The 18663-nt window shown below is 38.2% G+C and overlaps 1 protein-coding gene across 2 annotated transcripts; it reads left to right on the forward strand.

Annotated features, from left to right (window-relative positions):
- The first annotated feature begins 1092 nt into the window (after positions 1–1092).
- On the forward strand, positions 1093–18663 carry LOC5565025 (lysine--tRNA ligase). Of its 2 annotated transcripts, none has more exons than XM_021841969.1 (3): positions 1093–1311; positions 2692–3124; positions 17192–18663. In XM_021841969.1, the coding sequence occupies exons 1-3, from the start codon at positions 1277–1279 to the stop codon at positions 18488–18490; spliced, it is 1767 nt and encodes a 588-aa protein (XP_021697661.1). In that variant the 5' UTR covers positions 1093–1276; the 3' UTR covers positions 18491–18663. The 2 variants fall into 2 exon arrangements, with proteins under 2 accessions (XP_021697661.1, XP_021697607.1); XM_021841915.1 differs by lacking the exon at positions 1093–1311 and adding an exon at positions 1802–2219.

Below are 18663 nucleotides of genomic sequence, written 5' to 3' on the forward strand. Positions count from 1 at the left end.
TCAAGAAATTTTCTACAGTAAGCTGCATTTGAATTGACATTTCTTTTCAACAGCGTACTGCGATAGAAGAAAAATGCTTTTCTTGAGCATTTCTTGCAAGAAATTTCCCACGCATTGAGATATGCGATTATATTTCTGTTGAAGTGCATACTTCGCTTAATGCATTAAAAACAAAATCAGCTAGCAACAAATCAGCAAACCGATTTCGGAAGCCATATTGTATTTCTGATAGTGAAATGCCTGTACCGACAAAATTTCCCTCACGTGGTTTTTCACAATGATGAGCAATGGGGTTCATAAGCGTTCTTATGACATTGACAATTGATAGTTATGAAAAAATACACTAGTAGTATAAATCTCAATCTCGTCGAAACACACAAGAACCTGTTCACAAATTTCATAACGCTGAAGGGGGTGGGTGGGTGCCCTCAAAATGTTACAGCTAAAGGCTAGTTTGCTACTGACAAGAAAAGGAATCGCCTATCTCGATGCGTGGAAAATTTCTTCCAAGAAATGGTCAAGAAAATCTCATTTTTTTGATCGCAGTACGCAGTTGAGAAGAAAGTGACATTTTCTCTAAGGGGGCTCTCTGTAGGAAATTTCTTGGACCATTCAGTCAAGGAATTTCTTTACTTTTCTTGGGCGAAACAGCATACTAAGCTTAATACAAAATTTGTAAAACATTCATACAAAAAGCGTTACGAGGGGGTGGGTGGGTATCAAAAATGTCCATTTTTGGCGTTATGAAATTTGTGAATAAACCCCAAGTGTCTTATGGCCAAAATCAAAGTTGGAGGGACACAGCCATGGACCGAGTAAATTGGCGTAACATCGTTAACGAGGTTCTATCTAATTAATTGATGTAACACCAACTAAATAAATAAATAATAACGTCTGTTTGTGTGTAACTTCTTCGCTTTAAGGCAAAATCCCGGAAATGTAAAAAAAAAAATCCCGGGAAAATAAAAATGTTTTCAGTGTTTAGCTCTACTTCATCCAGTCACTCATTCGAATACATAAGTGTTGGTGTCGCCCCCGCTCTTCGTCTGTCCCACGATCATCGTGAAGGCAACAAAAAAAATCGTGCGAACCGCGACTCAAAACTCACACCGCACATTTTTTCGCCACCCGTCGAACGTCGAGTTGGTGTCTTGCCGCAGAAGTTGTGCGCGATTTTCTTCAAATCTCGAAACCTAGCCGCCGATTCGGAAACGGCAAACTTTGTATAGTGCATTCTGTGTGAACTAGTTAGTGGCCAACAGTTTCCGGCACCACCATGTCAGCCGCTTCGGAAGCGAAACTATCGAAAAAGTAAGTTTTTCCCCGGCAGGAAAGGTTGGATTTTCCACGTCAAACGGGATGTGTTGGTATTTGAAGGGGTACGGAGGGGTGACGGGTTAGCGGGTGATACAAGCAGAAAGCCGCATAAAAGCTGTGTTCAACGAGCTGCTCGAACTTGGTTGCAACCACTTGCGAGTCAGCTTTTGGTGTTCATTGAGCCACTCCAACCTACTTCGAGTCGCTCGGGTTTGTGTTCATTGAGCCGAGTCCAACCAACTCCGAGTCGCTCGAAACAGGTTGGAAGCTAGAGTCCGAGCTAGTTCAACCAGCTCGCAGTAGCTCGTGTTTTTGACGTTTAAAAACGTAAACATTGAGAAAAAAAAAGCAAAATTCCGAAGCGATACGGATTGTTAAGTGCGCGAATTTTTTTTTCACGTGGAATTCCGGTAAATTAGTGCGGAGAGTGACAGTTTTTCATGAAAAAATGGAATTGTTTTATTTCGAAGCGAAAATACCGATCATAACAAACCGAAGGTGACCGAAAAAGAGCGTTCATTGAGAAAGCAGCTTGGAGTTGCTCGAAGTAGCTTTGACAGTTATTTGTTGACAAAAAATACGAGCTAGTACAACCAACCCCGAGCAAGTTCGATCAAAGTCATTGAACACAGCTAAAGTTTAGCAGAGGAAAGACAAATCAGCGAGAAAAAAGTTTTAAAGTGCACGTGTTTTAGCGTTTGAAAATTGTTAATTTTACAGATTTTAGCTAGAATTCGCCAGTGGAACGTGATTAGGAGCTAATTTGTTAGAAAAATGCTATCATTTGGACGCATAATTCGAACTTATAGTTTAGTAAACAAAGCCATTTCGGTGAATCCGGGAGTGACCTCCGTTTTTGGTTCCTGTGAAATTGTGCGACTGAAATCGACCCGGCAGAAAGCGTGCGTCATCCGCGGAGTCATGGTTTAATTCACAGGGCTGGTAGCGTGTCACTTTTTAGTGTGACGATCATTATTTTCGACCTGCTTACTGTTCTCGCCCTAAAAGCCATTACACAATGAAACGAATCGACAATTTAGCAGGAAAAGTGTGTTCTCTGTTCTCGTCGATTTTAGACGCTCGATGTCTTCAGAGAAAAGTTGAATCCTGTCCTACCCACTTTACGCGCCACTGTACGAAATAAAACTTAGAGTGAACGACCATTTCCGAGGCTAAAATCCAAACTAAAAAACAATAAAATTCCAGAAATTTTCACCGCAGCTTGAAAATAACTTTAAATTTGCTCCAACATAAATCTTACAGCATTCTAGACACACTTATTTTGCTACTTGATACCTACCAGCCCTGGATTACGGTTTAAACTTGAGACGAATTTCATCAGAATTTCATTGTCCTCTCTTCTATCGATTTCAGTGAGCTGAAGCGCCGTCTAAAAGCGGAACAGAAGGCCAAGGAGAAGGAGGAAAAGGATAAACAGGCAGCGGCCACTGCCGCTCCAGGAACGGGAGGCGCCAAGCCCAAAGCGGAAGCCAAAGTCAATGAGGAGGAGATTTCACCGAATGAGTACTTCAAGCTGCGAAGTACCGCCGTGGCGGAATTGAAGAAAACGGAAGGAACCCATCCGTACCCGCACAAGTTCCATGTGAGCTGCTCGCTGGAATCGTTCATCGAGAAGTACGACCAGCAGACGAAGGATGGCGATATGTTGGAGCAGGAGTCGCTGTCGGTTGCGGGAAGAATTCACGCCATCCGAGAGTCGGGTGGCAAATTGATCTTCTACGATTTGCGCGGAGAGGGCGTCAAGCTGCAAGTGATGGCCAACGCCAAGCTGTACGAGAGTGAAGCGGTAAGTGGGCTCGCTGATTGCAGGGCTAATAACAGGTCTCTTTAGAGACTTGATTACTACTTTAATGCGCAAGTCTCCAAAAAATCCTTTTTATGGAAGTGTTTTCAAACCCCCTTTTTCGCCAAAATGGTTTTTTCCTTATTCTGTTTGTTATAAATTCTGGTGCAAAAATCTAGAGGTTCGTTTGAAAACTTTAGTAACTCTTATGCGACTATTCCACGGATTCTTCCGGAATTTCTTCTCAGATTCCTCGAGAACAAGCTTTCTGATTATTCTGATGATTTCTCCAGATTTCCTCAGGGATCCCTCCAGAAATTTCACTAAGGATTCGATCATCAATTCTCCGAGAAATTTGTTAATAAAATTATCCAGTTTTTAAAGGAATTTTTCCACAATTTTGAATTTACTCCAGCAAATTCCTTGAGCACTTCAACGCTACTAGGTATCTCCAATAAGTTCCACAGGGATCACCCAGTATTTTTTCCCAGGGGCTATTCCAAGATCTTTGCACTAATTCTTCCTTAGATTGCTCTAGTTGTTGCGTAACATCTTCCAAAGATTCCTACTGAAGGCAATTTACATAAGTTTATTTCACAGTTTTTAGAGACATTATTTTTCCAGAAAACCCTACAGGAATTTCCATGCCGTTTTTTTTTTGCTGTTCTTCCAGCCATTTCAATATTCGTATGCATTCCTTCGAGAATTTATCCACAGCCTTTCCCAGAAATTATTACAGAGCTATTCTTATATGTCTACAAAAAATTAGACCAGAGATTCCTCAGGATCATTCAAGGATTTCGCCCGATGTTTTTTCAAATTATTCAGGGATCTGGTCAATAAATATCTTAGCAACTTATCTACAACACCCTCCAAGACTTTCTCAAGAATCTCGGAATTCTTTCAGTCATCTAAGCAGGAATTTCTACATAAGTTTCATCAGAGATTACTTTTTGATTCGTTTGTACTAGACATTCCTGGTAGAATTCCCGGATAAATTCTTTTAGGACTTTTTTTTCCTTATATTTATTTGGAAGGCACTCTGTGCTCGTGGCCACCAATGTGCCGGAATCATAGTTCATCTGTATATAGCTATAGCTTCTTTACCGATACAGATCTATTTTCAACTTATCTATATTTACATCTACTTTCACTCTCTTCTACTCTTTTACTCTCACACCGAGGAGGTAAGAGAGTGCTCTGCTGTTAGTCCAATCAATTTCCATATAAGCCATAGGCCAGGGGAAGTAGCTCACCCAGAGTGAATTTATAGCAGAGAAAAAGTAGATTTTGCATGAAAATTGACAGGAAAATGAATGACAAGTTCATCAACTTCTCCTGGCCTATAGTCCTTTGCTCTTGCGGTGGTTCATTTTGCCGTGTTGCTGAGTCGTTTTGAGGTTAGCTGCAGTTCGTCTCAGTCACCATCTGATACTGACGGAGAATGGATGTGCTCCCCGAAGCATGGTCCTCCGTGCGGCGTCTTCTGGATGCTGGACGTTTTTTTTTTGTGGAGGGGCTGGGAATCGAACCCATGACCTTCCGCTCATGAAGCGAAAGCGTAACCTTAAGGCTGCGGACCCCCCATCTTTTAGGACTTCCTTGAGAAATTTATTAAAATAATATCTGGAGTAAAGTTCTTAAAGAATCTTTAAAGGAGTTCGTGGAATATCTTCTTCTTCTTGGCATTAACGTCCGGAATATGTGGAGTAAATTTCACAAATCATTCACGACACGATAAACAAACAAGTGCAGATTGGTTAAATTTTTTGATTGTGATCAGTTTGGATCTCTCGAGTCCCATTGACTAGAACATTCGCCTTAGGCAGTTACAGGTCCGAGATCAACCTGAGTTAATTACGGTACCATAATCAACTTCAGATATTATCTGAGGACTTCTTGAAAGAATTAAAAAAATCATCCATTTTCCCTCATAGCGTTTTTTCCCTGGGCTTGTGATTATATTTTCCAGGGAGCGATGGGTTTTGATAATTGACCGCTATTGTTAGTAGGTTTGATTAGATGTTGGGTGAATTTCAAAGCAATGGTAACCTTTTTATCACAAAATTTAGATGTTGTCTTTTGACCTAACGATTCTGGTTAAACTACTGCATAGTACGGTTATCACTCATCAAAATTACTTTCACTTCGGGAAAATATAATTTCAAGCTGGAATTCTTTTGTAAATTCTTGCAACAAGTATATCTAAAATAAAATCTGCTGGTGTAGTATCTGCAGGACTTGAGTCAAGACTCTTGACAAATCATCCAAAAGAGAAATTGATTCGTGAAATCTTAGAGAAATTTTTGAAAACTTCTATTTTAACTCATGGAAAATGCTTTGAGTAATCAAGAAAAAAAATTCTGTATGCATTTATGGAAGAATTTCAAAGAATCTTCAGTGCTTTCTTCAGGGGTTTTCTGGATTTTTTACAGATTCTTCGAGAAAGGAGCCTCAAGAATTTTTCCTAAGTTTTCTTCTAGAATACATTTTTTTTTGTGGGCTTCATGGCCGTGCGGTTAGTGTTTGCATTTAGCCGCATTGCGTCGAGGGGTGTGGGTTCGATTCCCGCTTCAGTCCGGAAAACTTTTCGTCAGAAATTTATTTCGACTGTGCCACTGGGCGTTGCATGCTAGTCCGTTGTCTAGTGTGGTGCTTCGTTCAAATGGCATATCGTCTACTGAAAGCATTAACGTATCGGTGTCTATTGAGCGATAAAAAAAAGATTCTTGATTTTCCTATAGCAACGATTCTGGGGAAATGCCTCAAGACCTTTTTCCAATGGATGCTTGCGAGAAATCTTCCAGAATTCAAACGCTGACACCACCTGCTGTTTCTACAGGGATTTGCCCAGCACTTGCTCAAGAGATTTGCTCAGTAGTTGTTCCACCGATTTCCCGAAATGTTACTCCAAATGATCTTCTAAAAATTCCTTGAGGAATTACACCAGACACAAACAAATGTTTGTTGCAAAGTATTTGAAGTACAGGTCGGACTCGATTATCCGGAGACTCGATTATCCGGGGACTCGATTATCCGGGATTCGATTATCCGGAATTTGTTTTTTGATGTTCTTGTTTTCAATTTTTATGCATAATTCTGAGATAATTTGGTATTGCAATATACAATATGCATGGTTTTGTAGTTTAGAACGTATTTAAGAAAAAGGGGGGGTTTGAAAAAGTGGTTTTTTGTGTATGCTGGTCACAAATTTTGTTTTTTCTTGCAAAGACCCCTACTGTCCCTAAAAAAAACTTTGGCTACGCCACCGCATCATATAAATGGAATAACCAAAAAAGATAATATTTAAGTTCTTTTATCAAAGATATCAAGTTTTTTCTTAGTGATTAGATTATCCGGAGTGAAAAAAAAAAAACAAACGATACTCCGGATAATCGAGTCCGTTTAGTCATTCAATTTTTCAAGATTTTTTCCGGGAGTTCGCCGTATCTTTCAGCTATTTCCACAGCGATTGCTCAAAAACTCTTGTGCGGATTCTCCAGAGTTTGCTCCAGAAAGTCTTGCAGATATGTTTCTAGAAAATACATTCTTCCAGGGTTTTTCTCACTGTGATGGGGTGTTATGTGAGGTATTGAGGGATTGAACTTCTATATCAAGTTCGATATATCAGTAATCTGAAATACTAGATTTGATGGGAGGATTGTTAACTACAATATGTGGTAGAGGATGTCTATTAATATAAAGTATTGTGGACTTCAGATATTGAAAACGTTCCAAAAATTTTCTGTTCAAATTTTATGGGTTCAAAACATTTATTTACAAAACTTTGAAACAATATTGACACATAAATGTTAGGTTAAATTTTGCAAATTCTATGTTGAAAGTTCAAAATTGGCGTTTGTCATACAACTTGATGTTTTGCCTTTAAAACATCTCGGAATCCAAAAATGGCCGTAACAATGGCCAACTAGTGCTCTATTCACATTTTCAAAGGCACTAAACTGGAGGAATAGTATCCAAAGGTTTATGATCTTTTTTATTTTAAGCTTTCTGCTAGTGCACAAAGCCAAAATAAAAAGTGCACTGTTGATGGATGCTTCCTTCTCGCGATCAATGCCTTTGAAGTTCAAGTGCAATCTTCCAAACTTCCAAACCAAGACAAGTTTTGCATCATTTAGCCGACAGCAAGTTAGAATTAGCTTGTTTATTTTCCATTTTTTTCGAAACGTTACTCAACATTGTCAATTCAGAAAAATAAAAAATTAGATCATAACGCAGCCAAAAACTTTTGTTGAGAATGTTGTCTAGTTTTCGATTTTTAACATTTTTATGGGAAAAAATCTCTTTTAATACATTGGGTGTTAAGGGACTATATATTCAGGGTGTCGACTACCTGAAAAACCCTGGAAAGTCAGGGAATGTCAGGGAATTAAATTTTTGGCCTGGAAGGTCAGGGAAAGTCAGGAAATTTCACTTGATGTCAGGGAAAAAAACATCAATACTACAACATCAAACGAGTTGATTGTCTGGAAAGTTATTGTTCAGGCTAAGTCAGCAATACGATATATGGAATAAAAAGGGTAATCAATCTTTTGAAATAGCAATTAACTATTGAGGAAATACTTTTATTCATGATAGAGTAAACTGTACTTTACTGCTTGTATTTATCCTCAGAATTAAAATTTTCTGAATTGAACAGCATCAACAGTACTCTCCGTACAACTTCTTCGAAATTAACGTGGATTGCTTTAAACATGTTTTGTTGTTAAGTTTTCTAGATCAACTCAATGCCTAGTTTGGCGCATTCGCTCAAAATCTTGAAAAAAATGGAGTCCAATCCATCAAATTATGTCAACCCTTACAAGTTTCCTCAAAATATCCAAGTAGAACTGGTGAAACTAAGTATAGACAAAAACCAATAAGGATTCTCGTATTTAAGTGATGATGAATAAAAGCCTATAATCTCGAAATTCCAAGAGCATAAATCTGAAGAATCAAACAATAATTTATTTGAAAAAAAAAAATGATTACTGGCTGGTGGTGATCAATTGATCAATTGTTCAGCTCTTAACACTGTTTGATTTTCTGGATTTGTGGTCCCGATGATGGTACAATTTTTAGGTTTAATGTTCTGGACAGTTTCACTTTTATTATATTTGATGTAAAATTGCAGCATGAGAAAATAAATGAAAAAAACTAAAATTTTGTTGAAAATACGGATGTTGCAGATATCAGGATATGGACAGGCTAATTCTTGTCTATTTTTTTCAAGTTGTTTCTGAAAATAGTTTGTTCAGATAATACCGCCTTTCTTCAGGATTTTTATCAGGAGCTTTCTCATAGATATGACCAGTTTTTTTTTCTTAGAATATACCCAGGAAATTCTCCAGAACATTATTGAAAAGCAGAAATTTCAGGAATATTGTTTGCAATAATCTGAAGTCGAGTCTAGTACACGACACTGAAGACGACCTTACAGTTGAGGTCGAAATACCCGTATCTGTCAAAGGATACAAACTCTAGTGGAATTAAATGGTATAGTACTAAATTCGGTTCTATTCAATAAGCTCTTGACATTTTGTGAGATTACTTGGAGATACTCATAAAATAATTCTTAGAGAAGTTCTTCGGACCGTTGCTGAAGGCACGACAAATTAAAGAGGAGCATCTGAACACTTATTATTAGCGCATAATTCAATCCCTGAATGCATTCCGTCAAGATGATTATAATACGAGGCCCTACCTTGAATTTTCAAGAGCACTAGTCTAAAGAACCAAACAGAGCTCTGAACTGAAAATTTGATCGTTTGAGCATTCCAGAATGCAACCAACCTAGGTTTTCTAGATCTGTGAGCTTGAAAATTCGAAATTTGGCTATGTCTAACATCTTAAATTGAAGATACAACGAATCGACACCTCACATTTTCATGAGCATAAATCTAGTAAACCAAGTCGGATCAGATCGGAATCCTAAAATATTAACTAAAAAAAATACCTGTAACTAATCATCATGAAGCATTATTGAAAATATTTTAAGAAAAAAAAAAAATGAAAGCATTTTGGAAAAAAAACTATGTGATTCCTGAAAAATATCTTTAGACTTGTTCTTGAAATAATCCTAAAAAATCCAAATTCTATTCTTGGAGAAATTCAAGATTGAAAGAAATACAATTTTTAGAAAACCCTGGAGATGAGGAGCTGCTAAGGGAAATCGACATGGAGAAGTATTGAAGAAATATCTGTAAAAATATGTTTAGGAATTTCAAGAGGAATTTCTGAGAAATCTATGTGGAATTTCTTGAAGCCATTCTCCAAACAAGTTCTTCGGCAATGGCTAGAATTTTACCTGGAATATTACTTTTTCAGGAATTTCAAGATAAATTTCTTACACTTAGAAAGCATAGTGGATGATCGTAATAGCACACCTTAGTTCAATTACTCAGTTTCAACATATCAACTTGAATAAACGCTAAAATGTTATCCCTCCCCTTGGTTATGCGACCTTGCCGCGATGGGAGGGCATAATCCATTAGCCCATATGATGGAAACCAAAGGCGTAACCTGTAGTGGTGGTATCACATTTTGGCATTTTTTGCTTAAAGCCGCGTCATAATTCATATGGCATAGACGCAATAATATCTCGGATGTGATCCAACGGACATTCTGCGTCATTGATAGAATTGATGCCCATTTCAAATAATTAATCTATTCGAAGTGGACATTAATACTATTGGTGACGTTCAGTTTGCCTTTTGCTAACCAGAATGATCCGTAGCCACTCTTACTATTAGCTAGCTAGACACATCGTCATCATGTACGACGTAGAGAATACTTAGGAACTCTTAGGAAAATGACTAGTAGATTCACTGAGTAGAAATGAGTGGCGACAATCTTATTTTAATATGGTTTTTACATTGCCATAAAAAGAAATACCTCTTTTGTAACAACGGTATAAATAATCTAATTCCAGCTTCATTTTCGCAAAATTTACAAGTAGAAAGTAGGCGTTGTGAAGTATTGCATTTGCCACCGAAAAGTGAATCTTGTAGGAGACTGTAATAGAAGCCTAAGGTAACTTTACTCTTCAATATTCACTATAAAAATGACTATGGAAAGTAAGACGCTGAGATCGATCATTAGGGTACACTTGCTAGTTTCGAAAAATTGAACAGACAAAGAAAGCGACTTTTTTCTTCAAGGATATATGAACGTAATGACCAATAAATACTTTTAACAAAAAAAAAAAGAAATTAACTAGAACTACTACTAAACAGCCTAATTTTGTTAAGACTTGACGACAATTGACATTTAAGACCCTAATCTTACGTAAAAGACAGGAGTAATCAGAATAGCACTTGAATGACAAATTATTCAAAACCATTTCGACTAGACAGTATTAGTAATGACACTACTACACTACTATTTCAAACAAATCCTGATGGAGCTGCTAATTTTCACAATGCTTCCTTTTCTCAGAAGCAAGGGAATGTGGGTACTTTTCAAAAACTACCACGTCACAATACTAATAAAAAAGCAGTGTTCATGTGGGCGCCATTGCCTAGTCCGTCTGAGTATTGGTCCTGGTAGAGGGGAAACTTGGCAAAAGCCAGACCGAGGGTTCAGCCTTGACAAGTTAAGCTGTCAGGCAGCTCCAACTGAATACCATACAAAAAAAAAAAAAAAAAATAAACGCTAAAATGTTATCTGACAAATATGTTTCAGTAAAGTAATAGCTTTTGTTCAGTTTATTCATACGACCTATAACATAAACTTAACATCATGCAAATTATCGGATTTATATCTTCTTGTACGAATCGTACTAATTTCGGTTCAAATTAACCAATTGAGTGGCCTGGAATTTTTCTGGAAAACGACTGGAAGGTCAGGGAAAGTCAGGGAACTTTATTTTCAAAATTGAGTCGACACCCTGATATTCTACTATTTCAAATTTACTAAACCAGGGGTTGAATTCTGAGAAAATTTAGAGTATCTCCAACTTATCGTTCTCTGTAACAATCATGATCCGCAACACATCATTTATCCTCTACTGCTACAGCTATAATTACCAACTTTCCGGTCTTATCATAGTTTGCTACTGGAGACCATTTGAGTGACATTATATGTCGTGCATTGTGATTTTTAGAGTCATCGCCACAACAGGGCTTTCCATGTCGTACGGTTCGAATATCCATGAGACCACGACTTCCTCATCCAGCCCACGAACTGTCAGCTCATTTCCAACTCGTATATAGTAGGATTTGCATATTGTATAGCGTTTGCAAATCAGAATAATGTTGTGAAGCGCAGAGGGGAGGGAAACGGTATGATGCTCGTTTCTGGTTCTAGCGATTGCTAGTACATAAGAATGAGCGTGGAAGGAATGAAAGATGAAAGGGTGAAAGGTATCGATAAATACAGATCATACAACCAAGACACATCATCTACAAAGTAGTCTACATACGAAAGGGGCCTGGGATTGAACCCATGACCTTCTGCTTACCAAGCAGAAGAGGTAGCCATTAGATCACAAAGCCTTTTACCATTTGAGCGACAATGCTTAGGAACGTCTAAGTGATGATCGCAATAGAGGCTTATGAAAGGAAATGTTGGAAAGGATCTTAGGGCAGACTATAAGTCCTAGACCCCTATCGCTTCTCACAAAAAAAAAAAAATGATTTGTGATAAATTGATTGAGTTCTATTCAATTGTTTTAGTTAAAAAATATACTATTTTGTGAAAAAATGCCGAAATTTTCGAATTTAAATGCTTTTGAAATGTGAATATTTATAAGAAGGTATTCTTCTGCAAGTTTGTCGGCATTGACAAAATTCAAAATTTTGTGAAATATAATATTTATTCTAAATTGTTCGTTTTTAAAATATCTTAGAATCAAAATTCAATCTTTTTTTGTGAAAAGTTCGCTTTTTAATAACTTTATAATTCTTGCAAAAATTTGATGATTTCTTCACAAATCTAACTTGAAGTATTTTATATAAACATGTAGTTCACATTTAAGATCAATTGGTATGCTAGAATCAGAGATACAGGTCTCGAAACTTGACCACTTTGTGTGAAAATTGATTTTGGTGTACCGTAATTTCGGGTGAAATTGATCACTTTTCACTGTTTTCCATGTCTATTTTTTATTATGTTGCTGATTCCAAACAACTTAATGCAGGAAAACAAGTACGACGGTGAGCCTCATTGGCTTATATACTGAAATATTCATACAGTTGTTATTTTAGTGCTGAAAATCGTCTCTAAAATAAAAAATCAAGGAATTCCATTTCGGGGTGAAATTGATCACCTGTCAAAACAATTATTGTTAGTTTTGAAATCAACTTTACTTTTTTGATTTGGGCTTCCTGAATACAAATATGCTTGCCAAATTCTTAACAATGCAAAATTTATGGAAATAATAAACAATTTTCAACAATACCGCAGAAAACGCCTAAATGTAGGCAATTTCCAAAGGAATCTTCTGATATCCATACAAAATTCAATTATTACAACAAAATGAACAAATTGGTACGAATTTTGATGATAAAATTTGTTTTGAGGATATATTTCAAGCATCCTTACAAATTTTCAGATTGACAGCATGTCCAAATCCTTGTTTAAAACTATAAGTTTATTAATGTCTGCCAATACCACACAGAACACAATTATGGAATTTTCTATTATTTTCATAGAAATAAACATTCCTTGACACAAAAAACTTCACAACATGCAATTCGACAATAGTTGAGACAAACAATGTTCAATTACTGTAGGTTGCAATGATTTCTGTGCTCTATAAGAGGGAAATAAAATCGTGTGACACGGTGATCAATTTCACCCTACTGATCAATTTCACCCGAATTTACGGTACCGTCGTTGGGGGTGACAATGGGTCAAAAAGGGATGTGTACGAATTATTTATTGAATAACTATCGCAATTTAACTCCAATAAACTTCAAATTTGGTGTGTATGTACTTTGATGGTACATTAACAACTGTTCAAAACATTAAAGTAAAATATATATTCACAGCAGCACCACAAGTGAATGAAAAATGACCCAATCTCACCCCATAGAGGGGGTGACATTGGGTCACTTTAATTGAAATAACTTGTTTTTGATAATATGGTTGCGAAACCATTCACAGCTGAAGAATATTGATGAAATACGATGCAAACAAGATGAAAAGATATCTAAGATGTTTCACAAGTATGATAAACCCACTTAAAAGAACGATTATACCAAAAAATTGAAGAGCTATGAGAAAAAATATGTAAACACAACATTCATCGTCAAGTTTACATAAATTTTCTATTTTTTTCCCTCGAATTGTCTTCAAAGTCCCATCCCCATTGCCATGAAGCCTATTCAGTTTCCCCAAAGGTGTACTGAAACAGTGATTATTTTAAATCGTCGCAAATAGTTAAATTTCGGAGCGACATTCCACGATCAATACATTTTAGGCAGATGTTGATGTCATAATCACGATATTTCAGTGTTCCAACTCATTTGTACTTCCAGGAGATGTATCTATAATATGAAAACACTGATAAATAATTAAATTTACCAAAAAAAAAATCCATTTGATAAAATTTTACGGTGTTGCTGCGCACGAAACACAGTTGCTGGATTGAGAAGTTGTCAAAATGCGTTGCATTGTTATTCAATGTACGGAATCCTCAAGTAGACTAGTTTGATGTTTCAGAGATGCTGCATTTAGAAAGAATAAACACATCTTAATGAAAAAGAGAACTACCGATACCGTCAAACGGGGTGACTTGCAACACTTTTCAACTTCAATCAACCAAAACCATGATCTAAACGTAATCTAAAAATCTAAATTCCTTGTGGAACTTTGAATGGCCGGCTCGCCTACAGAATGAGATGATAGAAAATTGAATCGAATTATTTTGTCATATCAAAAGTCATCAAAAAGGTGAAATTTTTTAAATGCCCTTGTGCGGGGTGACTTGCAACACTCACTGCTAATTTAGTTTTTTCCAACAAAATATTGATATTTTTCATTAGTCACACTTATTAACTATTGTTATTCATGTATTTAAAGCATTCGAACTAGTACAAGAACATTTAGAATACATTTTTGTAAGAAAATAATTGAGTTTTTTTTGTATGGGAAAAAGAGGCGTTAAATCATCAAGGTCCAATATCTTAACTGAACAATATTTTTAACGAGTGTTTGTAGTTGATTCATGAATTATTACTCTTTTGATTATAAAGTAGACCTAACACAAAAGTTTTTAACTTTTATAAAACTCTAAATTGCTTAGAAAAAAGTGTTGCAAGTCACCCCGCATAGGCACATGTGTATAAAAAATATTTTTATTAAAATTGTTGTTGCTACAATTTTGTAAAATAAAGTTCGTCATATTATCACTTATTAGTTATAGAAACAACATGTAGAATATTACTTTTGTACATTAAATCTATCTCATGTTTTCAGGTCACGATTTCGAACCTCCATCAAGTATCAGTTTTCCAGACATTTAAAAGAATTATGTTTATTGTATGAACATATTTATAATAACAGTTTTAATCGTGGCTCCTACTTGAATTGTGAGTCACACGTATTGAAGCACCGATTTAAAACGAATTTTCTATTGAAAATTGTGTTTTATAGTAAAATTTAGTTTTAAATTACAATGTGTTGCAAGTCACCCCGCCGTTGCAAGTCACCCCGTTTGACGGTACCGTAAAATGTCAAAAAAGTGGACTGGCAATTTCATTTACTGTCGTTCTTGCTTGACCCAATCTCACCCCCATTTTTGATGTTTTAGACACCGTACCGAAAAAAATAAAATTTTTGTTGAAAGATCAAATACATTCTGGAAAATACGTGTGAAGTGTAATGAAAAGACTTTAAACCTTCTACTAATATAACGGTAGAGGTAGAGGTTAAAGTACATGCGTGATACTTTGCACAGGAGAAATTTAATGTTGTAAATTTTATCTAATTTCAACATACAATTTTATTGATATAGTAAACAAAAAATACTATTTCAAAAAATGTATATTGTGATGAATTATGTGTAATAATATGTTCCCTAACATATGAATTATTAATTTTAGTAATATCACCGTTATTCGCTGAAATATTTCATAAATCATATTTTTCCGTTTTGACCCAATCTCACCCCCCAGACCCATTGTCACCCCCATCGACGGTACTTTATTTTTGCCAGTACTGTATCCTCATTGGATTTCCTTTGCAAATACCGCCCGGATTCTGGAAGCATCTCTATCTCTGTATCTGAAAGCGTGTTAGAAAAAATTGCTGAATAAATTCATGAAGGCTCGAAAGCGGTTACCAATCGACTCGATCTATATCGGTTTTTCGAAAGCCTTCGACAAGGTTCCGCATGAATTAGCATTGAAGAAACTTGATCGTCTAGGATTTTCGGTATGGATTGTACAATGGCTTCGCTGTTATCTATCGGAAAGAACATCTTTCGTGAAAATTAAATGCCACAAGTCAGAATCATTTCGCACGACATCGGGTGTGCGTTAAGGTCACTTTATCTAGAGTCGAGCAAACTTATGTATGCTGACGATCTGAAACTGTACAAGATAATACAGTGACCCCACGCAGTTGAATCACCCACAATTTATGAATCAGCTGATTTCAAAAGACAAAATTATAAAACTTGTCACAAAACATCACAGAATTATTTTTACACATAGTTTCTTATCAGTAAAAATAATTCTGTGATGTTTTGTGACAAGTTTGATAATAATTTTGTCTTTTGAATTCAGCTGATTCATAAATTGTGGGTGATTCAACTGCGTGGGGTGACTGTAACTTCTGTGTTAGATTGCGTCGCTCTCCAATCAGATGTACAGCGGTTAGAAGAATGGTGCAGCTTGAACGGTATGGAAGTGAATGCCAGCAAATGTAAAATAATACACTTCAACAGAACCCGATCCGCTATAAACTTTGACTACAAGCTGATGGACAAGAACCTAGAGAAGGACACATCAATACGAGACCTAGGTCTGATAGTGGACACCAAACTACGCTTTTGTGAACACATTTCAGCAACAATCGCCAAAGCTTTCGTCGTACTCGGATTTGTGCGGCGTAACGCTGCTGACTTCGAAGATGTTATATACGCTGAAAGCTCTGTATTGTTCGTTAGTACGCAGCATTTTGGAGTACGCGGTGCAAGTCTGCTCTCCCTATCATGCCATTCAAGCAAACAGGATTGAACGAATCCAGAAGAAGTTCTTGCGATTTGCACTCAGGGGGCTGCCATGGAATGACCCGTTGCGTCTAACGCCGTATGAGCAAAGATGCCAACTTATCTCCCTGGAGACGCTTGCTTCGAGAAGGACACTTTCCGAGCGAATGTTCGTATTCGACGTGCTGTCTGGCAATTTGGATTGCCCAGAACTTCTCCAAAGGATTAATTTCTCCGCTCTGTCACGTTCGCTCCGCCGACATTCTGCTCTGTGACTGCCCAGGCATCGCACAAATTTTGGTGAGAATAATTTTTAATTCAAATCAATAATTGAATTACTTTGCCAAACAAACCATCCCCCGGTTTTGAATGAATTTAAAACATATCTTGTTTACTTTAAAAGACACCGCCACGTTAATGCTTTCAGTGGACGATTATGTCCTTTGAAGGAAGCATCACACACACACTAGACAACGGACTAGCAAGCAACGCCCAGTGGCACAGTGGGAAAACATTCCTAACGAAAAGTTTTCCGGTTTGATGCGGGAATCGAACCCACACTTCGTAGCACGATGCGGCTAAATGCCTAGTGACACTAACCGCATTAAAATTAATGCAGAGTAATGAATTCACTTTAGGTACCAGTAGAAGATGAGATACAGATCCCTGAACTTGGGCATTATGTTCCTGTTCAGTTATTTTTTCATACACAAAGTCACTTAAAATATCTTCTTCTTTTTTCTCCAAGTAAAATTCCTTAAACCTTTTTTTTTTGTTTCGTCTTGGTCCCTTTTTTGCTGTTTGGCCTCTTTCTTCAAGCATGAGGTCTCTAAAGTTTCTATTTTTATATACTCATCTGGTACCCGCTCTGTTCGATGATAAATTTGTTATTTGAATGTTTGATTTCCTTGCAGGCCTTCCTGGAGGACACTTCCCGTCTGCGCCGTGGTGACATCGTTGGCGTCCAGGGCTATCCCGGAAAGACCAAAAAGGGCGAGCTGTCGGTCATTCCACGTAAATTGAAACTGCTATCGCCGTGCTTGCACATGCTGCCCCACTTGCACTACGGTCTGAAGGACAAGGAAACGCGCTTCCGCCAGCGGTATCTGGATCTGATTTTGAACGGCAACGTGCGCAACATTTTCCTGGTACGTGCCAAGATCATCAGCTACGTGCGACAGTTCCTGGATGGGATGGGCTTCCTTGAGGTGGAAACGCCCATGATGAACATGATTGCCGGAGGAGCCACCGCCAAGCCTTTCATCACGCATCACAATGACCTAAATATGAACCTCTTTCTGCGAATCGCCCCGGAACTGTACTTGAAGATGTTGACCGTCGGAGGGTTGGACCGGGTGTACGAAATTGGCCGCCAGTTCCGTAATGAGGGCATCGATTTGACTCACAACCCAGAGTTCACCACTTGCGAATTCTACATGGCTTACGCCGACTACAACGATTTGATCGATCTGACCGAGAAGATGGTGTCCGGAATGGTCAAGAGCATCCACGGTTCCTACAAGATCAAATACCACCCCGAAGGGCCGGATGGCAAAGAATACGACATCGATTTCACACCCCCCTTCAAGCGAATTTCCATGCTCAGTTCGTTGGAGGAGATTCTCAAGGTCAAGTTCCCATCCCCGGAATCGTTCAACACTGCGGAAACGAACAAATTCTTGAGCGATCTCTGCATCAAACACGAAGTCGAATGTCCTGCGCCGCGCACGACGGCCCGCCTCCTGGACAAACTGGTCGGTGAATTCCTCGAAGAGAACTGCATCAACCCGACGTTCATCTGCGACCATCCCCAGATCATGTCCCCGCTGGCCAAGTACCACCGCAGTGCCGCCGGATTGACCGAGCGCTTCGAGCTGTTCATCATGAAGAAGGAAATCTGTAACGCGTACACCGAGTTGAACGATCCGGCCGTCCAGCGCGAGCGGTTCGAACAGCAGGCAGCGGACAAGGCCGCCGGGGACGACGAGGCGCAGATGGTGGACGAAAACTTCTGCACGGCGCTCGAGTACGGTCTGCCGCCGACCGGTGGCTGGGGCATGGGCATCGATCGGTTGACCATGTTCCTGACCGATAACAACAACATCAAGGAGGTGTTGCTGTTCCCGGCCATGAAACCGGACGATCCGAACCGAAGCCAGCAGCCAGCTGACGAGGCAGCGGCGGCAGCGGCCGGACCCGAGCCTACCAAGTAAGTGCGCGAACGTGTTTTACGTGTGTGTTTCTCTACCTGATTTCAGTCATTCACTCGTATGATGATTTGAGGCCGGGAGAAGTTTAAAGTTGAACTGGGCGTTCCCAATGCGCGGAGGTGGGAATGCGAAATAAATGTGTACGAATTAGACATTTCGGAACGTACTCAAAGGAA

This window comes from Aedes aegypti, chromosome 1, assembly GCF_002204515.2.
Source record: "Aedes aegypti strain LVP_AGWG chromosome 1, AaegL5.0 Primary Assembly, whole genome shotgun sequence".
Taxonomy (NCBI): Eukaryota; Metazoa; Arthropoda; class Insecta; order Diptera; family Culicidae; genus Aedes; species Aedes aegypti.